This window comes from Synchiropus splendidus, chromosome 3, assembly GCF_027744825.2.
Source record: "Synchiropus splendidus isolate RoL2022-P1 chromosome 3, RoL_Sspl_1.0, whole genome shotgun sequence".
In the NCBI taxonomy this organism is placed as follows: domain Eukaryota; kingdom Metazoa; phylum Chordata; class Actinopteri; order Syngnathiformes; family Callionymidae; genus Synchiropus; species Synchiropus splendidus.
Window position 1 is genome coordinate 14,173,546 of NC_071336.1, and position 25,689 is coordinate 14,199,234.

Sequence of the window (25,689 nt, forward strand, 5' to 3'; positions counted from 1 at the left end):
GGTGCAGGGTAACTGAAGCCAGGAAATGCATGTCATCATAACACACCTCTCCACTTCATCGACACTGTCGAAAGACATGGAAATCAGCATTCCAATGAAGAAGATGACTTGAACGCTTAAGATTTTCATCATCATGGATAAAGCCCTCTTTCGTGATTGGTTGACTTTCTTCCTGTGCGTCCCGATGTCGCCAGGTGGCCGACGTATCAGGACATAGAGCACCGAAAAACTGCAGAATAAAACGACTGACAAGCACAGAGAAAGATAACAGGCAGATTTCGTCACAGGTACATTTGGATACAAACCTAGATCCCCACACACTGAACAGATGATGGCAAGCCAGACACAGGCCACACTGATGTTTCTGATCTTGACCCCTCGAGCGTTTCTCAGTCCTTGGTAGGTGACAGGGTGAACAACGGCTAGGTAGCGCTCCACACAGGTCAGGACGTGAAAGAATAATTCTCCATAAACAACAGTGGATGCCAAAAACAGTCCAACCATTCGCATCGTTGCATGGTTAATATATTCGCCGCACAGTGCAAATAAATACCCTGGCATGCTGATGATCTCAATGACAACCATGTGGTAAGAGAACATGTCAGAGTGACTTGCTGATTTAAAGGAAGACTGACGCTGCCATTGTTGAAGGCCATGGTGGAGGACAAGAATGGAAAGAGGAAGCAGAATTGAAGTTTTGCATATGACTAAGGCAGTGCTGAGGTAAATAGTGCATCCGTGTGATGCAGACGTGTTGTTGGCCATCACTGGAGATCTAGAAGAGAACACAGTCTTGAGGATTTGGATTTTCTTCGCCTCAACTTTGAGAATTCTTTTAACATTTATGCCCAATATACAAACCAGAAAAAACTCAATTTCATATGCATCAGGATTTAATTGGAATTATGAGGAAATCACAACGTAATTTGGTGAGTTTAAACAGCGCACATTGTCATAAAAACCGTATTTGTCATGAACCGTGAGTAATTGCGACATTTTAAACCATTTCATTCTTCAGTCTTATAGAATACTACTACTACTAACAATAATAATAATAACACCCACCTCTATCTCTGTACTTGTTCACCAGAATCTCCAAACCTGCTAAGTCCCTGTGGACAGTGACATCTGAGTGGTGTTGAAGTACCAGAATAAAGACGAATGATTTATTTTATGGTTTGTTTTTTTGTCTCTATTTATTTGCATACTGCAGCAGTATGATCAAACATGAACTCAATCAAAGCAGGGAATGTTTAGCTCACACCAGTAGGCAAAACATGACATAAACAAATGTATTTCCGCTTCATCAATCAAGAAATAAGCAAACAAAAAAAGCTCTTGAAAAATGTTTGCATTTCTTCTCCAAGGATATTTACGTACAATATTTGTGGAACTTGTACCGCTGAGTCTGAGTTGGATGAAGCAGCTCTGTCATTCTATGCATATTTCAGTAAGTAGAGACCTGTCTGTTGAGAATCAGTCTTGGAGAACAAGGCCTATTATTCATTCATTCAAGACTTTGTTTGACATTTTATGGCTTCAACTCCTTCATGATTGGTCTGTGAAAGACATCGAAGTTAACCTGAGCTCACCGTCTGCATTAGTGTAATGCACACAACATGAGTCCAATTGCTGCTGGTGAGTTTTTTTTAGACTTAGACTTGGACTTCCTTTATTGTCATTGCACAAGAAAACAGCAGTGACACCTTGAATGAAATGCTATTGCTTGGCTTCCGGTTATATTATAATAATATTCATACAATAAATACTAATGAGTGTAAAGTAAGGGCAAGTAAGCAAAGTAAAGTGGGAAACAGAAGACAGAATAACAGAATGACGTGTATGTAAACATAAACATAAACATTGTAGGAGCTGGTTATTTTCTTGCTCCCTCGCCTGTTTTACTTTATGCGATCTTCGTCAGGGAGAAGTAATCCATACAGTTGGTGATGATGATAATAATAAAGTTAACTGATGAAAGATGTCACGTCGACCTACATCCTCTGTGATATTTCAAACTCAACTTCCTGAGTCTTGTAACTGTACCAACCGTGACTCAGTCTGACTGACTGGAGCGCGCTATATAAGCAGCACATACATGTCAAGGATCATTTCAGTACAACTCGATTCCTCAGTTATGTCGTAGCATCACAGAGTATAATAGAGTCAATGCTTTGCCTTTGCTCTGGCGCAATATCAGAGGGTGCTCAGCGCCTGTGCCTGAGAAGATAGAGCAGCGGTAGCACCATCGAGCAGGGCAGGTTTAACCAGGCGATAGAGGCAATCAACACACAAATGTCCACCAGATTAACTGATTCAAAAGGAATGGCAATGAGGTATGCGCTCAGCCATAATCCCTCAGCTCCAGAGATGGTTCCTATCATGATCAGAGCCCTCTGCGTTGATTGGGCCATCTTCTCTTTACTCTTGCCATCATTTCCAGGTCGGGGACGTTTGAGAGCATGTAGCACAGACAGACTGCAGAAGGTAATAACAACCATGGAGAACACAACTAGACCCAACATAACTTCAAATGGCAAACCTGGAAAATAACAGGCTGCAACACTATTTGAACAGAAGCAGAGGAGCCAAACACAACCAACAGTGATGTTCCGGATCTTTATCCCTTGAGCATTTCGTAGTCCATGGTAGGTGACAGGGTGAACAACGGCTACATAGCGCTCCACGCAGGTCAGGATGTGGAAATACATTTCTCCGAAAAAACATGTGAAAGAAAAAAAACTTCCAAAAACAGACATTGCCGTGAGGTTGCAGTAACCACCCCAGAGAAGGAACAAATGGCCCACAATGGAGATGAGCTCCATGACAACCATGTGGTACGTGAAGATGTCAGAGTGACTTGCCGACGCCAGCGACTGCTGCTGTTGCCGTTGCTGGTGACCAGAATGGAGGATGAAAACAGAAAGTGGGAGGAGAAATATTGTTCTGCAAAGGAAGTAGGCAGAGAGGATGAAAAGATCAGGGCCCCAGTCGAAGCACTTCACCGTGTCTGATGAGGACATGTTGAGTGACAGGCCCATGGTTAATCTGGAAAGGACAATTCACCATCATAAAATGTGTATATATAAGCAACATTGTCTGTTGGCAGTTTAAATTTGATGAAATATTATTGAACACATGAGGGTTAGGATAGTGTCCCTTCAAAATAGCGAGTATTAATGAATGCCTACCTTAAAATTGGCTCAAAATCATCTCAACCGAATTCTGAGTCTCACGATGAAATACACTGCAACTCTTTTGAGTTGGCCGCCAGTGTATGAAACCACGGCAGGTTTCTTGTCAATTTGCATAATGGAGCAAGAGTAGAAAAATGCATCTGTCAAAGCAGGCAAATTCCATCTGTGCTCGGGTGCAAGAAAGTCACTTTCAAAACAACTTGTGCAATCTTCTAGTGAACAGTCTGTGTGTACTCATATCATAGTTTAAAATGTGTTTCAAGAATGGTGTAGTACAGCGGCATGACCAACCCAAAGATGATGAAACACTTTAACCTTGAACAACACATTTTATCTTTACAGAGATACCCAAAAAATACTGGGTTTATCCAAACATTTTAAAATAGCTGAAACACATAAACATCTCAAATCTCCAGAATCGGCTTATCAGCATTCAAACACAAGTGTTTCCTTTATGATGCTGATGACGATCATTACACTGGACTACTCCAGTTGAAAACCCATTTACTGCTTGGTATTTTGTTATTTAATTTGGAGAGTACTACAGTTTTTAATATTAATAATAATAATAGCCACCTCTATATTTGTCCTTGTTCACCAGAATCTCTAAGTCCCTGTGGACAGTGACATCTGAGTGGTAAATTGGTGTTGAATTACCAGAATAAAGACAAATTATTATTTTTTTTTTTTGTATTTTTCTCTATTTATTTGCGTACTGCAGCAGTATGATCAAACATGAAGTAGTCAATCAAAGCCAGGAATGTTTAGCTTACACCAGTAGGCAAAACATGACATACATGACATAACCAAATGTATTTCCACTCATCAATCAAGAAAAAAGCAAACAGAAAAAAAAATAAATCTACATTCTTTTTTCCACCAAGGATATTAGCAAAACATTTTTCTGGAACTGGCACTGTTGAATCGAAGTTGGATGAAGCAGCACCGTCAGGCATTCATTCATGACTCCGTGTGACATATGGTGTCTTCAACATCTTAGGGATTGCTCTGAGAGACACATCAAATATAACCTAGGCCATCAGGGCGTGCGCTCGCTCACTGAAAAATCTAGCAAAACATACCTGTCAATCTGGCTCACTGATTCTGCAACACAGTATGTGTCCAATTTCTGCAGTTTTCTTTGATCTTGTGCCTGTCATGTTTGCTGTAGGAGCCTGACCCAAGTGCAAGATAGCTGTCAATGAACAGGAGACTCGGACAACGAGGTTAGCAGTCAGCAAATAGTTTAATACAAATAACACGAAATGAAACACGAACAATACAGGTAACTCAAAGCGTCGACACCAGACGCGGAGCGAGGAAGACGAACATGAAAGGAGGGGATAAACCATTCGAACACCAAATGATCATCTGGCAGCACATGCTGGATCTCCAGGGTAGGAGGAGGGAGTGAGGAAACAAACAGGAAACAAGGAACTGGGAACACAGGAAGTAACAAAATCTAAGCACACAAACTCAAACAGCGCCCTCCCCTCTTTTACTTAACACTTTCTTGCTCCACATTCTTATTTATACAGTCCATTCATGGTTGCCCCATCAAAGAAGAAGTAGCCCATAGTTGGTGATGACATGATTGACGGGACACTTGATACCCAGAATGCACCTGGGAATATGTCAGCGATTCACTTCATAAATTATGAGGTTAACTTCAGTCTTGTTACTGTACCAACCGTGACTCCCTCTGACTGACTGTATGGAATGTACGGAATCACCTGTGGAATCAGCGCCTGTGCCTGAGAAGATAGAGCAGCGGTAGCACCATCGAGCAGGGCAGGTTTAACCAGGCGATAGAGGCAATCAACACACAAATGTCCACCAGATTAACTGATTCAAAAGGAATGGCAATGAGGTATGCGCTCAGCCATAATCCCTCAGCTCCAGAGATGGTTCCTATCATCATCAGAGCCCTCTGCGTGGATTGGGTCATCTTCTCTTTACTCTTGCCATCATTTCCAGGTCGGGGACGTTTGAGAGCATGTAGCACAGACAGACTGCAGAAGGTAATAACAACTATGGAGAACACAACTAGACCCAACATAACATCAAATGGCAAACCTGGAAAATAACAGACTGTAGCACTAACTGAACAGAAGCAGAGGAGCCAAACACAACCAACAGTGATGTTCCGGATCTTTATCCCTCGAGCATTTCGTAGTCCCTGGTAGGTGACAGGGTGAACAACGGCTACATAGCGCTCCACGCAGGTCAGGATGTGGAAATACATTTCTCCGAAGAAACATGCGGAAGAAAATGAAGACCCCAATAAATACATTACAGTGATGCCGTAGTAACGCCCCGAGAGAAAGAACAAATGGCCCACAATGGAGATGAGCTCTATGACAACCATGTGGTACGTGAAGATGTCAGAGTGACTTGCCGACGCCAGCGACTGCTGCTGTTGCCATTGCTGGTGACCAGAATGGAGGATGAAAACAGAAAGAGGGAGGAGAAATATTGTTCTGCAAAGGAAGTAGGCAGAGAGGATGAAAAGATCAGGGCCCCAGTCGAAGCACCTCACTGTGTCTGATGAGGACATGTTGAGTGACAGGACCATGGTTAATCTGGAAAGGACAATTCACCATCAAAAACCTGTCTATATATAAGCAACATTGTCTGTTGGCAGCTTAAATTTGATGAAATATTATTGAACGCAATTTACATGAGGGTTAGGATAGTGTCCTTTTAAAATAGTGAAAATGAAAGAATGCCTACCTTGATAGTGGTCCAAAATAATCTCAACCCGAATACTTTGTCTCACAATGAAATACGCTGCAACTCTCCTGAGCTGGCCGCCAGAGTTCCGAAAAAAGCAGCGGCAGGTTTCTTGTCGATTTGCATCAGTCAAAGCAGGCAAATTGCATCTGTGCTCGACTGTGTGTACTCGTATCATAGTTTAAAATGTGGTTCAAGAATACTCTAATCCAGGGGCATGACCAACCCAACTCAGGTCAGCAATAAAAACGGTAAAGTTTTTTCATTTTTCCAGCTGTACTTAGTCACAGATTATGAAACACCTTAATCCTGAACAACATATTTTATCTCAACAGACAAATTTTATTTTATTGCACACTGCAGCATGGTTGCACAAACATAAACATGATAGTTAATCAAAGAAAAGGGAAGTTTGGCTCAGTATCATTCAATTCACTGAAACTGTAGCCCATGTTTCCCTTTGCAACTACAAGAGTCCACAGGTGTCAATTTATAGTGGCCATCACGCAAAACGATAACGTTTTCCCACCAAGTTTGCTCCTTTCCGGCAAAGGATGGTAACTTGAGATCAGCAAACGTGTTCCTGTCATTTAGTTGTGATGCTTCTTTAAGGTTTCTTTCTTCCATTGAAATAAAACAGCATAAAAGCGCCATCATCAGATACACCGCCATGATGGATGTTGTGTTTTCCACCTTTATGTAACATTCTAAGTGTGATCACGTGAGATTTCTGGCTCAGAGGACGAGCTTCTCGCTCGGTGCTGGAACAGAATCATTATGTTTATTTAATTTCAATATATTGATTTTGTTACGCCATACTTTTATTCAACTCATGTCCAGTTTTTGGCATTGTTTTTTTTCCAAAAGTGGTTATTTAATACCGCAATATCAAGGGTGACATTTCCTACCCAGGTCTGATATTTGAATGGGCTTCTGTTCCGGAAAGGGTGGGTCAGAGATCAAAAAGGTAAAGAACCCCTGTCCTAGGATATTGTCACTGAGCAAAAAAACATTTTTCTGGTGCGAACACGTATAAATGCAGTGTTTCTCTGCCGTGAGAGAATGTCAGGCTACCAGAGTGAGGAGATATTTCATGGATTCAGTCACATTCTTTCTGTACACACTATGCTGACGCGAATGGTCCATCACTCGCAGCGCTCAGTGTTGTAAGCAATGCCTGTCTCTTTGCTTCGTGTTTTCAAAGTTGGCTAAAAGCTAAATGCAGAAGCAAATAATTGTGCTCCATAATGTGAAAAGAGAAAGAATCATTGTTGCTAAGAAGCAAGCTGGAGCAGAGAATGTTAAAGATACTGTATGTCTGGAAATTCCCCAATCTAGAATAAAAGATTGATAAAATCCAAACAGTAATTTAGAATAAATAAATAAATCAAGATGTATTTTTGTCATATAACCCACCCCTCTCTGCAAACAACCTGCCAAAATCACAGAATGTCAGTAGGTAAAATTTTTCACAAATTAAAAGGGATTTTCTACAGGACTTTCGACTAAGCACAATTTGGTCTCGGGTTCCTTTGACACTGTGTCTCGGCATTTTTTCAATGAACAAAGTGTGGCATGGCTTTAAAACGGTTGAAAAACACTGCATTAATGTACACACTGAACACCAAAACAAAGTTTTAAGTAAACCACACACACACAGTATTTTATAGAATCCTTTTTATGTATCGTGAAATCAAAGCAGGTGTTTCCGAAATATCAGACCTGGTCATTTTTAAGAAGTATCATGATGCAACTTCATATCAACAAGTTTGATTTAGGACGAAACACGTGGAGAAGTAACTTTCATATGTTGGTTGCAATTGGACACCGCTGAGCTGCATGAAGCACTTTTGTCAGTTTGTCTGTTTTAAATATAGGCCAACTGTGGAGGATGCGTCTGGTTCCTCCCTGTGACATCCATACATGACTTTGTGTGGCCCATTGTTTCACCTTACAAACAAACTCAAAAGTTTACCTCTCCTGCGAAGATAGACCAAAGGTAGGGTCAAAGAGCACGGCAGGTTTATCCAGGTTATGGAGGCGAGCAACACACAAATGTCCCCCTGACTGAGGGATTTGAAAGGAATGGCAATGAGGTATGCGCTCAGCCATAATCCCTCAGCTCCAGAGATGGTTCCTATCATGGTCAGAGCCCTCTGCGTGGATTGGGCCATCTTCTCTTTACTCTTGCCATCATTTCCAGGTCGGGGACGTTTGAGAGCATGTAGCACAGACAGACTGCAGAAGGTAATAACAACCATGGAGAACACAACTAGACTCAAAATAACGTCAAATGGCAAACCTGGAAAATAACAGACTGCAACACTATTTGAACAGAAGCAGAGGAGCCAAACACAACCAACAGTGATGTTCCGGATCTTTATCCCTCGAGCATTTCGTAGTCCCTGGTAGGTGACAGGGTGAACAACGGCTACATAGCGCTCCACGCAGGTCAAGATGTGGAAGAACATTTCTCCGAAAAAACATATGAAAGAGAAAAAACTTCCAAAAACAGACATTGCCGTGAGGTTGCAGTAACCACCCCAGAGAAAGAACAAATGGCCCACAATGGAGATGAGCTCCATGACAACCATATGGTACGTGAAGATGTCAGAGTGACTTGCCGACGCCAGCGACTGCTGCTGTTGCCATTGCTGGTGACCAGAATGGAGGATGAAAACAGAAAGAGGGAGGAGAAATATTGTTCTGCAAAGGAAGTAGGCAGAGAGGATGAAAAGACCAGGGCCCCAGTCGAAGCACCTCACCGTGTCTGATGAGGACATGTTGAGTGACAGGACCATGGTTAATCTGGAAAGGACAATTCACCATCAAAAACCTGTCTATATATAAGCAACATTGTCTGTTGGCAGTTTAAATTTGATGAAATATTATTGCACGCAATTTACATGAGGGTTAGGATAGTGTCCTTTTAAAATAGCGAAAATGAAAGAATGCCTACCTTGATAGTGGTCCAAAATAAACTCAACCCGAATACCTTGATAGTGGCTCAAAATCGTCTCATCTGACTCCTGCACCTCATCACAGTTGGCCGCCAAAGATCGGTGAGAAGCAACGGCAAGTTCATAGTCATATTGGTCGACATGATTTGCATGATTGACACGAATGGAACAATGCATCAGCCAAAGCGAGCACATCACAGGAAGGGAGCTTACAAAGTGGCTCCTGCAAATTTCATTTCATTTATTTGTACATTTTAACAAACAGAAAATAAACATGCTTCATATCATAGTTGGAAATATGTAACGAGAATGCTCTAATCCAGCAACATGCAACCTTAATGTCATGAAATGAAAATGTTTTTATTTAGACACATCACAAGAGAAACATTTGAACGCAAGTCCGCATCTCCAAAATTAACGTGTCAGCACTCATTGACATTGCAAGTCACTATGTGCAGTACTTTCTACCATAAATGAATGAAAGGAAGTGTTCTTGAAAATAGAGTCATCTAGTCAACTGAAAGGGAGCTGACATTTGCTGGACTGTTGAAACTAAATGTGCAACAACCCCTGGATCAGCTTGAGATGAAAAAATGATATAAAAATACAATAGGCGACTGTCAGGAGATTCTTTTGTCTTTTGTCAGTTATGATGGGACATTGGGACATGAACTACATTGGATTACATTGGATCGCAGCCGTGACTGAAGCACTCAGCTGTTTGTGGGGCATTAAATAGTAAGTGACACGGTCATCCTGTGGCTTTCAAAACCCCAAGCTCTGTCGTTATTTTTACATGATCCTCGCCCAGTGCGACAGAATACGCATGCGGAAGGCAGAACGTGCTCCAATTGAAAGCCGATGTCATCAACATGCTACGCTGAAGGCTGCCTTTGTCGTCAATATGGGACACACAAGTCCACTTTCTCCGTGTCAGTATATCACACCATGGGAGTGAGGATGGGTTGTAACCTGCTTGCGGTGGATGAAAGACCAGTGTCAACAACTGCAGAGAAAAAATTCATAGTTTTCACAATTCATAATTCTTCATAGGTATGTTGGAAAGGAGGCAGGAAAGATGGAATTAATAGATGTTCATATACTCCACTGGCTGTCACATGGTTTACATCTTTGTGATCTGTGCTTCCTGTATATATAATAAATGGAAGCAGATACAAGTTCAGTATATACAAGTATGGTTGGGCTAACATCGTATAACACTTAGGCAGCTTTTGTTCACTAGATAACGTGATAATCTAATGGATAAATAAACAGGGGTCAGAGCTTTCCATTATTAAGTACATAAAACAAAATTAAAAATAAAGTTGAACAACGTGAAGGTCAGACGACCATGATGCATAGCAATGTGATGTACAAAGAAGCAGCCGAAGAGTGCTCACCTCGATTATTTGCAGCTTTCCAAGTGACTTCTCCACTCTAACACATGCTTTGTCTGACCAAGTTCCAAAGAGAATTTTGCCAGTAGGCCAGTCGTGGGAGAGTAATATAATTACTTTGAATATCAGAGTGTGATCACACTAATTTGCAAAATCACTCAATGAAAAGCAGACAAACCAGCACCCATCAAGTTGACAGGTCTCAATCTATAACATAGGGCACATTAGCATCAACCAGTTTGCAGGTGGAAAGCATCGATGACCTCAGTTATGAGACAAGAACAAGTATACTTATTCTAGACAGGATTTCGGGGCTATTTAAATGTTGAACTTATTATGATGCCATTTATGACACAGCTATTTTGAAGTTTTAAACCTCGAATTTTGGCTCAACTTTGTGAGGAGCGGTCCTAACTCAGCCAAATGTCCTCACAAGGAGGTGTTTTTTCCTGGAATTGGTCCTCACAAGGATGGATAAAACAATCCCACTCACAAGGTATATTTTTGAGTGGTTCTATCTAGACATAAATCTGTGCCCTGTGGTGAATATGTGACTTTTCTAGTGTTTTCAGGTGTCAAAAAACGAGGATTGTACACAGTGAGTTTGTTGTGTATCTTGGTTGCACCCATCAGTTATTGGCCATACGATCCAGTGCTGTGCAAGTTCAATATAACAATGGATAAGCTCTGGAAAAGCAGTTCCTTGAACTGTCATGAGTTGGAACAGAAAATAATGCAGGATGATGGAAACAACTCCTCTCTGCAAAGATCTGGCCAGGAGCACGCTCCAACTTTTCAGTTGCATGAGACCCACTTTGCTGGTACTGGCAACATGAGCAAAGGTGGTTTGAACTTTTTTGACCAGCCACAATGGTAAGTGTTTATAATGTGTCAATAGAAAAGTCAGACACAGAGGATTCACTTCTTTATTCAGCAGACTAAAACCTCACCATTTTGTAATGTTTACATGTGGTTCTAACATCTGAATGCAAATTTTCCCGCTCGGTGCAGATAAAGACAAGGTAGCGTAAAACCAGTGCACATGTTCAGCCAGACTATCCGCGAGTTCATAACACATACATCTGAGGCGATTGGCAACAAAACAATAAATGCACTGCTAATATAGCTCAGAAACCAAAATCCCAGGACTAAATTGATGATTGTGATAATTGTAAATGCTCTTTTCTGTCGTCGACCCACCTTTTTTTTCTTTGCTTTCCCAGGCATTTCACAAAGCAGAACATGAATCACAGACAGGTTACAGAAGCAGACAACCAAAAAGATGGTCATCAGGGCGATCATAGAAGGGATGTAGGGAATTTCAGGGTAAGATAGGATATAAATACCAACCCAAGCGAAAGACTGAATCCAGACAACACAAGCACAGATATTTGTAATTTTGATTCCACGTGTATTTTTCAGTCCCTTGTACACAATAGGGTGAACAATAGCCAGGTAGTGATCCACACAGTTCAGAACATGGAGTTGCACCTCTCCATAGAAACTGACTAGAAAAGCATAATATCCGCATCGTACTACATTCGTCAATGCCATAGTGCCCCACGATAAAGACAAACTTCCCACAATCCCGAAGACCTTCATGACAACAAAGTGGTGGGTGATGATGTCAGAGTGGCTCGGTACAAAAGAGCGCTGCTGCCGGCGACGTCTCAGGCCGGCGTAGAGAACAAAAGTGCAGAGAGGGAAGTTGAAAACCATGTGGGTTATCGAAAAAGCTTGGTAGTGCGTCATGCTGTCTGTGTTGTTGAGGCAAATGTAAAACTGAAACGCTGTAGCTGAAGACATCTTAAGTTGCTAAAATGAAAAAGAAAAAAATGCTATGTTAAGTTATGAAGTAAAGAGCAAACAAACTGGTGAACAAAATATTCAGAAAAGTCAACATAAAATTGAACAATCACTTTGGTTAAAATTGCAACTGCCGGATTCACCTGGCAGTTCAACAGCCGACCTTTGCTCGCATTAGCGACATGAAATTTTCAATATCACATCGATCAAAAACATACCTTGTCAGCTCTTCTCTTTCATCTAGAACTCCTTGTCTGGCTCGTTTGTTTTAATGATGACAATTCTTCTTGTGCGGTCTTTTATTTGCATTATGCGTCAACTTGATATGCAAATGCAGACCTCCACATTTGCAGCGATATTCCGTATCTGCTTTGCATGTTACTGCACAACACAGGGTAGCTCGCTGATGCGTCGGCGCATTAAGAATTATTTTATTCATGAAATAATCTGACAATAGTGTCGGATAAGTGTGTTGCTTTTCCCAGCAGAATAACAGAGTCAGTTTTGTATTTGCTTCAGTTTAAGTAAATGCAGTGTGTCTATGTTGTGTTTAAATTATTCACAGTGGACACAAAACCCAAGCAAAATATTTATTTTGCAAGTTTTTGTGTCAACTTCCGCCTTTCTGCGTTGAGGCACTCCGTGAATAGACATTACTAGACGGCAGATAACAAGTAATAAGCCAACAAACACAGACTGTTCTTCCACTATTCTGTTTCAGTGTGTTGTCAGTGTGTAAGCAAGTGTTGACTTATAGCAAAAAAAGAGGTTCCCTGGTTGTGAACCTCTGGTCCACCAGTGACATTGCTGCAGTTGCTGAACCCCAACCAAGCCTCCCTAAACCCTACATCAATGTTCAGTGGACGTTTGTCACAGTTGGCAGGGTGCTCGAGCACTTGTCGTAAGATTCTACTCATGTGATGGACAGTTCTCTCAAAGCTTTACAGAAAACCACAGAATTGTGAACATCTGTTCCCATCATTAACTTAACTGAAAATTTCATTTAAATACATCCAGAACGTCTTGAGTTATTTTGCTGAAATACAACACCTCAGAAAACATCATTTGTGGAGGTGAAAATGGATGACTTCAATAGCTATATAATATAGCTTCAGATACCATCAATTCCAAAATGTCCACACCACACCATCCTATTGAAAATTTAGATTTCAACTCGCAAGGCTTTTTTTTTTTTATAGAATTATGGTTTATTTTTTTCATAGAATCCATCCATATTTTATAAACATATAGCTGCACTGTCGTGCAGAGGTTTCTGCCTTTGACCTTGGTTTGGCTGAACATTTTCATGATCCAAACCTGACACCTGACACTCATTTTCCTATAAGTGCAATCAGTCAACTCTCTTGTTTCTGCTGCTTTGCAAAAAAACAAAACAAAACACACTCAGCTTGTGTTGCATCCATGCAGATCATATCTCACAAGTTTACAGAATCGACGATGAAAGCTTTGGAATTATTGCAGCCACTAAACACTGAAGATATTGAGTGTTGCAAGATCCTTCCATTTCACATTTAGTTCTGATAAAAACAAAATTGATTTTCACATTGATACCGTGATGCATGATGCTGTTGTTTTGCCGGCGCTACTCTGCTCTGTGTTTCCTGCTACTACCAGATGAGGGCACTGCCAAAGAGTCGAAGTCTGTTTCACAGCACAAGAAGGACACGAACATTCCCATCAACATATGAACACATTCGCCATCAAGTGAGAGCAGCTTAAATTGTTATACACTCTCCTGCAACTTGAGCTTGGTGAATATTTGGCATTCACCAGGCTGCGCAATTTTTATTTTTGACTTGTAGATGATTCCAAAATTCACTTGTGTCTAATGAGACATACACTCACTAAGAGGTGAGTGAGTGACCCAAACAGACTGATTCAGAGATAAAGGGGACAAGGAAGGAAGGTACATGGAGATGAGAAGAGGAATGGGAGTTGAGCGCAGAAGCAGAAAGAAAGCAGTCTTTTCATGTCTGTGTAACCAGCGGCTCGCGGCACTTTTGCTTAATTTAGGACATATGGATGTTATCAGGACAACTGCGCGCACAAGTATGTGCCGGCTTGTGTCAATGGTAGACACTAAAAAAAGATGTTCGAACTCAACAGCATTTGTCGCTGTCATGTCGGTGAATGTGGAATGCCCCATAATACTGCGAAAAACAAGCAAACCGAAAACTACGCCCATTCACAGACAGACTGAGTGGGTTAATGTATGCAGGTGTCTTTGACCTGTAGTTACCTCTCAGAGTCTTGGTCCACACCTCACTGCATACACATACAGTATGCACACACTCAGCCGCATTCAAAATAGAATCATTCGACAGCTATACGTGTAGCTGTCATCCACAGAAAGAGTGTTGTGTATTGCTGCACAGTAGACCAGTTACTGTCCTCCATGGCAGGTGCTTCTCTGTTTTTGGTCCTCGGTCAAAGGATGGAAATTCCATGTGCTTCGGAACCATCAGATGCCTTTAACATATTCGTCATCCAAACCAGCAATATTCTGGCCTCTCATGTATATCTTGTCATGCAAGCATATATTAATGTATTTGGTTTGGCGGTTTGTAATGTTGGTTACCGATATACTGTCTAACCTATAGCTGCAGGCTCGTAGTAGGGATCATGGCTTTTAATGGACACGAATCAATCGGAAGTTTAAAACTGGCATACTTTACAGAAGCACAATAGAAATTATTCCTATTAACTCTCATTAATACAGTGGTCGGCAGTGATGAGCTGATGAGGCTTCATGAAACAGCGTCCTCCATTTCAGAGACCACTAGATGGCACTCTCTCCTCTAGACACTTTAGACTTGAAGAACCATTTCTATGAAACCGCCCATTATTTTTAAACTGAGCGCACCACCCAGAGAGCTCTGAACATAAGGACACTGTTTCATGAAGCTTTTTCAGTCCGTCACATGTGGTCAGGTACGTCAGCAAGTTCAGAAGATAGTAAAGATGTATTCAAAAGTGTATTCAATGGGATAGTATTATCAAGAACAAGCACGTTGAACTCAAACCAAAGTCTCAAAAAAATCTCAGCGCAGTCCAATACTGAACAATACTCATATTTATTGAACAATCTACTTTCCTTTTACATCTTCATTGAAATCTTGTCCATCTGGAACATTTTTTGGGGGTTCATTTATTATCAACTTTAATAATTTCAGCCAGAAAATAGAGCTGTAACATGGTAATCTTCAAAGGATAAGGACTAGTGCCTCTGTAATCTGGCGTGAATGTAGTCTCCAGCCAACTGTGAGTATTGACAGCTCTGTACGGCCTGATAGAAATAGTTGGCTGGCCATATTTGGCCCCCCGGACCGTGGTTTAACACGTGGTCTCGAACCACAGCAACATGTAAAGGATAATCAGTTGGAAGCACTGGGTGAAAAAGTGCTTCCCCAGTCCAAAACCAATAAGTAGTCTCCAAAATATAGAGTGCAGTAAAAGAACAGAGAGCAATAAAAGGGAAAGTTCATTTAATTTCCTTCACAAAAGAAGTCGTGGCAGCTTTGTGTTCTTTCTCAGACTGTTTTGAGGTCAGACCGTGTGTGTTATCCCCTGTGGTCAGGGTTGGAGAGCAGGTCATGTAAGCTGATCTGTGACCAGCGGCCCCAGGGTGCGGCAGCAGAGGAAATGTTGCGCTGCTAACGTCTTAAAGCACTCTGTGATCTACGCTCCCATACACACACACATGCACGCACACACTCACGATATATGCACTTAGACGTAATTCACACATGCACACTTCCACACACACGCACACACCACAGCAGCAGCTACTCAGCAGACAATTGCTCATTCATACAAACCAAGGGAAGGAATAGAGGTTTGGAGCTCTGACTAAGGGGAAAGAAAAAAAGACAGCAATGAAGGGGAAGGAAAATGAGGGGAAAATGAGGCAGCGAACTAAATAAGAGAGCCCGACTGATGGTTTGCTTGCAAAAACATCAACAGCAGGAACTACATGTACCCTCATGTTCCTTCTACAACAATAACAAATGTGTTTTTATGCCTCATTGGTGTGAAACTTTTGAGTGCAATACGCAGATTTATTAATTAGAAATTACTGTTCCTTTATACACAACTAAGCAGTGACATCATGCATCAGTATGTTCTGATGAATGCCTTCAAATAGAATTAGTTTTGTCTTCATGAGTGCACGACTGAAACTGACTCCGGAGAGGTCAGTAAAATGTTCACCTGCATACAAACGCCTGAAACAGACAGTGAATCTTCAACCCCTCTCTTCCCCCTCTTCCCGTCAGTCTAAACTTGCTGACTACAGTGGAACAGCTCCACAACATGCATATAAGTCTGAACGCTTCAGAGGTATAGAAAATGTGAGTGGGGGTTTGAGAGTGTCAGTGAGGTACACATGCTGCTTTATGATTTCTAATTTGTTTGTTAATATTTGAGGTGGCAAAGCAAATTGTTGCCGTCCCAGTGTCCAAGCCAAATCTTTATTTTTTAATGTTCTTAACTCACCTAGAGCCTTTGTTCACCATTTAACATGGCACCACTCTGTCTACACAGGTGTTTGCAAAGGTTTTCAGCCACGAGGCCCTGGAGTCCTACCTCCCCAAAATCCAGCAGGTGATACAGGACAGCCTCAGAGTCTGGAGCTCCAACCCAGAGCCCATTAACGTCTACAGGTATGTTAGGCCCACGCAATGTCATTAGTGTTGTGCGAGAATATTTTGACAAAAGTAGTGACCCAGGTGGGCCGTGTGTTCACAGCGAGAGCCAAAGGTTGTCCTTCACAATGGCAGTGAGGGTCCTGCTGGGATTCAGGGTGACAGAGGAGGAGATGCGGCATCTGTTTTCAACATTTCAAGACTTTGTGAACAACCTCTTCAGCCTGCCCATTGACCTGCCGTTTAGCGGCTACAGGAAGGTGAGTTCAATTGTGCACTTCACCAGAAATGAGCAGCATTAAATTGCAGCAGTGAGGACACAGTGCAATGTATTACAATGGTGATGGATTATAGTGTCGCAACTAAGGCAACAGGAAGGTTTGCCCTGCTGCCTCCTGGAGTCCTCATATCTATACATGAATTAACAACAGCAAACAATAACAACACATTTGTTACCTCAGTCGCATAAAAGTTTATTTATTTTGGTGCTTTGTACAGTCCCTGACAAAAGTATCACTTATCCATCGTGTAGAAACAACTGCTTATATCTTGACTTTTAATTTTTTCATTGATTTTAGAAATGTTTCACATGAAAGCTAAAACCCTCCCACATAAGGTTAAATATCCCAAAATAAATTTGCTTCACTGTAGAAATATTGAACACCAAAATCTCTGATTTTGGCAAGACAAACGTTTTAGTCTTAGAGAGAGTCAGGTGAAAATTGAACAAATAATTCAAATACAAAATCATCTTGCATTGTTGAGATCCCTTTATTGTCTTGTATGAGTTCCATGAGCTTGAAGGACTGCATCCATGCGGTTCAGCAATGGCTCATCGAATTTATTGATGAAGTCATCAGGGATGGCAAATGCCTCCCAGAGTTTATCAGGGTTCTTTGGCTTCATCTCCGATACTTCCTCTTTCATTCTACCCCAGATATGCTCAGTGATGTTCACGTCTGGTGACTGAGCTGGCCAGTCCTGGAGCACCTTGGTCTTCTTCAGGGTGACTCTTGGACATGTTGTCAGCGGTCAGGCTTGTCTCTCCAAAAACAGACTCAGTGGGATTTGTGGGATTTCAGCATTTTTGGCACCAAACCATTATTTAAAAACTGTTAGCATTTCTTGGCAAAAAAAATAAGATTAGAAATTTATTTGTGGGGCACTTAAAGCCAACTTACACCCAAGCGACAAGACTCTGTCAGGGACAGGAGGATGGTGCCTGACCTACATTTGTAACCATCTCTCAAAACATGACTCCAAATTTTTGAGTTGTGCCTTTGACAAATGAATCGAGGAAACATGAACTTTGTCACCGTGTAATAATTGCTTTCATAGATTTGATTCACCAAAGTTGAACCCCAACAAAGTGGCCTTTTTGCGCGTCTTTATGTACAGCATTGGAAAAACACTAAACCCGTCTTCTGTGTAATTGAAGGGTATCCGAGCACGAGACACTTTGCAGAAGAGCATAGAGAAGGCAATCAGGGAAAAGCCCCTGAACGCTCATGGGAAGGACTACAGTGATGCTCTGGACGTTCTGCTGGAGAGCGCCAAGGAGAACGGCACTGAGCTGACCATGCAAGAACTCAAGGTAACACACCGGTTGGGAGGCATTTTATATTTGTGCAGACATAAATGACAACAAGCTCCAGACTAATGACATGTAATACAAACCGTTATCTGGAAGGCTGTAGACCTTCAGGTCGTGTCTGTACGCAGGCAGAGAAGTACAACCACTCATACATGGACACACACTCAATGTTTACCTATTAAAGTAATCCTGAGGAATTCTGTGGAAACTCAAGTCTCTCAGCTTCCCTCTCACTCCTGTGGTTTCTGGGTTAAGTCCAGGGCCAAAAATAAGTCAACACTCCCCCTGCTAGGGGTCTGAATGAGGCCTCCTATACATACACACACATATGAATACACAAAAATTGAACTGGGGAGCCCCTGTCGCAGAGGCCCTGGGCCAAGCACTCTCCTGCAGGTTTCTGACGCACGCATAAATATATAATGCTCGCTCAGGTAGGTGGAGGCCAAGATGTGTTTGGCCACAGATGATGGCAGATGTGAGGTCTAACCAACCTCTGTTATTTATTCCACGAGCCCAGTGTCAGCCTTGGTACTACGTACATATGGCCTCCATTGGAAATGAGAATCAGATGCTTACGACTATTCAGGAATGCAGAACTAAATACCTGTATTGTTGAGCAGCTGATAGATGCTTCAGGCTTTGTGTGAATCAAAGGTTGCGGGTTCAAGGACCATGTGATTATTGCATGCGGATGGAATCCCACTAATGATAAACAGGCTTCATTGGGGAACTGTTGGTCACAAAGTGCTTAAATCAATAGTGTAGTCCCATATGATCTTTGGGATTCATTGGAGCTTGTTTTAATGTGGGCTCTTTCATATGTCACACAGGAATCAACAATCGAGCTCATCTTCGCATCTTTTGCTACAACTGCAAGCGCTAGCACTTCGCTCATCATGCAGCTCCTGCGACATCCAAATGTTCTGGAGCGTCTGCGCGAGGAGCTGAGAGCCAAGGGCCTCCTTCACAATGGCTGCCTTTGCCCTGAAGGAGAGTTGCGACTGGATACCATTGTCAGCCTGAAGTACCTGGATTGTGTGATCAAGGAGGTGTTGAGACTCTTCACTCCGGTCTCCGGGGCCTATCGGACCGCCATGCAGACCTTTGAGCTTGATGTAAGTGGCCACATTACGTGATCAAATTCAGATCTACAGCTTAGCAGCATGCAGTCCCAAAGTAATGCAACGCTTTCAAGGAACCAGAATATGGCATCATATTGATTAAAAAGATCATCAATTGCGATCGGTTTGATCTACACTGTTTCACATTGTCACAGCAACCTATCTGAATAAAGCTTAAACTAAAACGTTCACCAAACAATCACTGAAAAAAGAAATCATTTTAAACTCTCTTGTTCCTTTACCATGGTGGAATCAACTGATAAGTGACGGCCTTCCAGACTCTTTTCTCCATACTTATTTCAAATATTTAATCATATTGTAGTTCTTTGTTTGAGCATCACATTTTACCTGATAATGTGCTGCCTGTTGAAAGGGCTAGTTTAGAGCTGTGACAAATGTAAATGGGCTGACTAGTATATTAAATCCATTCATCCAGAGATGCCTTGATAAAATATATAACCTGAATATGTGCGTGATGATATTGATGTTGAGAGCAGGTGTGTCAATGTCATGTAAACCAAAACTTTAAGTGCCTTCCAAATCCTGTGCTGAAAAACGTTATATTTACCAGTATAAAACAGGAACAAGGGCTCAGATTGTCAGCTTCCCTTATACTGAAGGCAACATATATCTGGCTGATATCCATCCTCAGCCGCTTATCCATCCTTATCCACCTCCAAAAGGAGGTGTCCCAGCATTCTCAGGAGATGCCCGAACCACCTCAACTGTGGTTCTACTCTCAGTGACAGAACTTCTCGCCCTGTCTCTAAGGGAGACGCCTGCCACCCATGGGAGAAAATTCATTTCAGCCACTGGAATCCGGGATCTCGTCCATTCTGAGGGGTGGGTCAGAATGAACGAGGGTGAGGGTCGAGATGAAACTCTCTTCTACACAAAACTGTGCAGTAGTGCAACTGCAATACCACCCCTGCTGCTCCACTTGAGGCTAATATCAATATGCAATAATTGTACGGTTAACTTCACCTCATGACTCACGGGATGGACGCCAGGGAAAAATGGTGAATGTCTCCTTGCTCTCAATTCACAAATGTCAGATTTACTCAGGCAGAGCTGAGTAAAATGACCAGGGTCAGGAAGAAATGAGATGAGTAAGAACGTACTGACTGTTGCTATCTTTGTCTTCAGGGTGTTCAGATTCCCAAGGGCTGGAGCGTGATGTACAGTATTCGGGACACCCATGACACGTCGTCTGTCTTCAAAGATGTGGATGCCTTTGATCCCGACCGCTTCAGCCAGGAGCGAGGGGAAGACAAAGAAGGACGCTTCCACTATTTGCCCTTCGGTGGAGGTGTGCGCTCCTGCCTGGGGAAGCAGCTGGCAACCCTTTTTCTGCGCATCCTGGCCATTGAGTTGGCCTGCACCAGTCGCTTTGAGCTGGCCTCTCGGCAGTTTCCTCGCATGATCACAGTACCTGTGGTCCACCCAGTCGATGGACTGAAGGTCAAGTTTTACGGTCTGGACTCAAACCAGAACAAAATAATGGCCAAGTCAGAAGAGCTGCTCGGTGCAACCGTCTGAGGAAGTTAAGACAAAGAAGAGTAATGATGAAACACATCTCTAGGGAAAGACTGAAGGAAGGAACGAAGGAACATGTACCCTTTTCATCCCCACCTTTATTCTAACACATTGAAGGTTTCTCAGCCGTAGGACTCTTCATTTGTTGTTAGAACAGATGATGGTGGGGACTTATCTTCAAGAGAGGAAGAAGCTGCCAAAAATGTTCTTAATTAAGCTCTGTTCTGTGTATTTTTGAGGATTATTGAAACTAAATGTACAAATGGCTATGTAATATAAACTGGTTAAAAGATTGTGGGTTTGTGCACAAAGTTGGAAAGTTTGCTTTTGGTGGAAACCAAAGGTATAGATGGATGGATAAAACAGGGTATTGGGCGATAGGATGACGTTTGAATAGTCCGAGTAAACGGCTGTAAGGGATGGTTCTGTCATGTGTTCATCAATCTCTATGGCTTTTTAGAGCTATTGGTGATACAACTGAAACAAAAACAGCAAAATATGTCTTTAATTTATAGTGGATGCAATGAGTCGCTGAACACTACTTTGGAAATAATCTGAACATGCTTTCAGAGATCATCATTATACTTGCAGAGATCAACCCTCCAACCCTCGTGGCAGGTCGTAGCTGTGTTTGTTGGCGCATTGACAACCTCCACATAGCATTGCTCAATATTGTAGCAGAATTCTCGATTTACATTTTGCGTTTGTGCCCTACTCACCAGAGAAGAGTACGGACATCCTAAATCCACCTTCTAATGTGTTGCACCTGTTTTGTGTTAATAACAGTCATAATGCATAGGAATAAAACAGACGTTTGTACCCTGTTTTTGAAAAGCAAGAAATGCTAAACTACTTTTGAAATCCATCAGAAGATCAAAGATCGGCTTCCTTTCTAGAAACGGGTCAGTACAGGTTTTCACCGAGATTCAAATCTGAAAACGTGTCCGGGAGGGTTTCAAATTGTTGTTGAATAAAAAGCAACTGTACCTATTCCACAGTTGCTTCACCCACACGTGTAGTATACAAAGTCATTGTGAGATGAAGAAGAGATGCAGGGAAAGGTGGAGAGGGGTGAAGGAGGAAACCTATGTAAATGCTGCTTGAGTGTTGCCTTGTCATTCTGTATATTTTTGTGCTGTTGAAAGTATTCTCTGTCCTCGGAGCAGCCTATTTTCTTACCTGAAGAAGGTTATGTTCTTTCTTGCTGCTTCTAAACAAGGAACAATAAACCAGGATGCATATCAGCTAAAATGTCATGGTTCAAACAACTTTATCAGCTGGAAGAGATTATCATCGAAGGTGATTGTACCATTGGAATCCTGTTGTCCATTCCATTCTAGGTTGGGGAAGTTTGTGCCGACCTTCCGCGGCGTTATGAGAGGAGGACCATCATGGACTCAGGAGAGGGCAGGGTCAAACTCAGATACTTTTTTTTTTTGGACACTGTTGTTGTCCAGTCACGTGGACTCTGCTTGTGCTCAACAATGTTCTCTCTCGCTAACAACAACACCACTGATTCTCCGTGAAAGATTAAAAGAGTTATATTTTTTTGCTGCTTTTTCTTTGTACAGTGTCTCATTCAGAGTTCTAGAATACATCAATAGTTCTAAATAGCAATATTTACATGGCTACATTACAGATATGTAATTTATGGTAACAAATTATACGTGAACGTAAAAGAGCATTAATAGGGTTATGTCTCACTTCCTTATCAAGCCATGGGTCATATCAGCTACCGACACATACTAATAACCTAATATGAATGTGTTGTATGATTAATATTGCTGTCATAAGAGTTTTGAAATGCTATTTTTTATTCTATTACAGATTTTGAGTTCTTAGTCTAAATGAAAAGGTCGTTGGAAAATAATGGATGTACCTAGAATGTTATGTATTTCAGTTATATTGTAAACAGTGTTTAAATGTTAATATTGTCGATTGATTACTGTAATAATTATTATGGGTTTTCTTATTTAGACGTATTACTGCATTTTATTTGACATTAATTATGTAAAACAGAAAGCACTTGCGAGGTATATCTATTTTTTAAGTGCCATGTGACTACACTTCCCCCTCCTGATCCCTCTCAAAGTGATGTCTGATGTCATTCTGTACATATTTGTACTTCTTTTTGCAGATACAAATTTTCATTTAGTTCAAATTTGAATATCTGGTCATTCCTTTTCCTTTTCGGTATTGTTGATGTTCAGTGTATACACATAATAAACTGTGCTGTCTGACTGGATCCGAGGACGTGTTTTATTTCCAGTGCTATTTAAAAGGAATTCGATTTGATACCTGAAGGCTTTTGGATTGTCAAAATCTCATCTTCCAGATCAGGTGCCAAGTCTTTCAAAAGATAAAAGAGAAGACCTAAATTAATTTTGAATGAAAGCAGTCACTGCCAAGCAGCGTTTTTCTCTTGATGGTTTGCCAATGTTTGCTAACAAACAGATCATGACAAATCCAGGCAAACAGAAGACTCCATCAACATGTAGATTATAGTCAAGTCAGCATTGCTACTGTCAAGATCAGCTCACTAACTACTTATAAATGACAATAAAATGCAAAACAAATTATTAATAAAATATTGATAAATATATTGGTTGGTTCTTTTTCTGTCTGCAACAAGTCAATAAATAGATGTTAGAATTTTGTGGCATAATACACAAACCATTTTCCAACAAAATAATAAATTGAAAGAGGAACATGACGTTACATTTCCTCACATAACTCAACTTCAAAACAGGAGGGTGCATGGTAGCAGTTGTATGACTGTAGCAGCATTAAACAGGCAAATCTTGTTTTCCCCGCTGGTCAATATGCAGTCGTGCAGTCTGTGTCGTAGAAAGGTCACTGATTTAGTTACTGGCTTAAAAATGCGCGAGGATACACGACATCACTTCTGACAAGTTTTGAAAACAGGCTCCAGCACTGAGACTGCTGATGAAAACAAACTTCTGACATGAAAGTGCTCAAATGTGAGACTTGGCCGGTGTTATACCAATAGATATAATGCAATAAAATGCCAGTGATGTCAATGATCTGATGTGAGGAAACTTGATCTTACAGTAGCAACCTAAAGCTAACCACTGTTCAGGTTCAAGTCACCGTCACAGAGTTTTTTTGTTGAGAATGATGGCACCTCACATGCTGAAGTGTAAGGGATGATTGAACTCGCAAGATGTTTGGATAGAACTCTTCTTTGCACGTTTCCCCATGAAACTATATATACACCTGTTCCTCCTCTCTTGATCAAACAACACGCTTTCTTTGAAAATGAGGCTGAGTGACTTGAACGTTGTTAACGTGCAAAGTTTACCCGGCCAATCGTGCCAACTTTATGCAAGAGTCTGCATCTACTAAAGCAAAGACTAAACAAGACTTAGCCGCTGCTCTTGATAGTGAGAGAACCTTAATCCACTTATTTTCTACCACCTGCTCACCACGGAGCGCAGAATGATTCAATGATGCTCCGTCCATCGCAACGCACAAATAGACTGACCGCAACTCACAGATACACTCGCCAGAGTCCATTTATGTTTGTAAAAAAAGTACAAAGAGGAAGGACCATATTGTGCCCAAAACTTAGTGTTATCACAGATGCAATTTTATACATATCACATGACATACAATGTTGCATGACCCATGGCACATTTGCAGTATGCCCACATGTCCCTCATGTGTCCTCCACATGTAGCCAGCAGCCCAATAAAGGAGGTAAGCATTAGGAAAGGATGAATGAATGAATGAATGACTCATGAAAACAAACTAATTTAACCTCTACAGAGAGTCCTGATGGGAAGATGGATAAGAGGAAACACCGCAGGTGCGTGCATATCAACAGGATCATAAACTTCTGCTGAACTTGTAATGACACATAAAACTCAGCAGGTGCGGGACAACTCTATAAACCTGTTAGGGCAGATGCTGGCGAAGTCTGAATATGATTCTCCCCTGAGATCATATTTAATCCTCACCATGTCCTATGACTCATGAAAATGCTTCAAAGATGAGCAGTCTTCTTCATTGTGAAGAACTCAAATGAGGAGTGATCCGATAATGAATAACACAAGTCTCCAGGCCCAAGTGTGCTGTGGAAACATTTGGATGAAAAATAAACCAACCGACTTCTAGTTAAACATGTCTTTCCCCAAGGAATCGCAGCTAGAATTGGATCTGCAGTTGTCATGAATGTCATAGTTCCTCAGAAAAAAAAAAATGGTTTAATGCACACAGTCTGGAATTATATGTAGTTATATGACTACGGAAACAGTCATGACTATTTGCTCAAACATCAAATGTGACAACTTTTGTTAACATGTCTGGCAAAAGCTCACGCTACAGCACTGGTGTGTTTGATATATCATGTATCCGCAGCTCTAACGAACAGTCAACATTACAAGTTCACAGCAGCAGATATGTATTCAGGCGTCTGCGGCAAGATGTTGAGGAAATAAATTATTTAGGAGTTGATAGGAGTGAAAACAACTGCATGTAAGAAGAATTGTTCGAGCTCAATTGGCTGCTGAGGTGGATAAATCAAGCTCAATATTTTTGTGGGGACCTCTCATTGCCGTAATGCTTTTCCCTGCCTGTAGCCCTTAACTTAACCATCCAAAACAAATGGCTGACCTTCACCAGGACTCTGAATCAAACCCAATTACAATAAACTAGT

At 41.5% G+C, this 25,689-nt stretch overlaps 1 protein-coding gene across 1 annotated transcript in view; it reads left to right on the plus strand.

Annotated features, from left to right (window-relative positions):
• LOC128755760 (cytochrome P450 26B1) overlaps nucleotides 1–23,256 on the plus strand; it is a 60,300-nt gene extending 37,044 nt beyond the window's left edge. The window contains exons 3-7 of the mRNA XM_053859731.1: nucleotides 16,657–16,775; nucleotides 16,861–17,017; nucleotides 18,196–18,351; nucleotides 19,185–19,469; nucleotides 20,622–23,256. Coding sequence (XP_053715706.1) covers nucleotides 16,657–16,775; nucleotides 16,861–17,017; nucleotides 18,196–18,351; nucleotides 19,185–19,469; nucleotides 20,622–21,014 — 1,110 coding nt within the window. The 3' untranslated portion in view covers nucleotides 21,015–23,256. The remainder of the gene's footprint in view (nucleotides 1–16,656; nucleotides 16,776–16,860; nucleotides 17,018–18,195; nucleotides 18,352–19,184; nucleotides 19,470–20,621) is intronic.
• The last annotated feature ends 2,433 nt before the right edge of the window (nucleotides 23,257–25,689 follow it).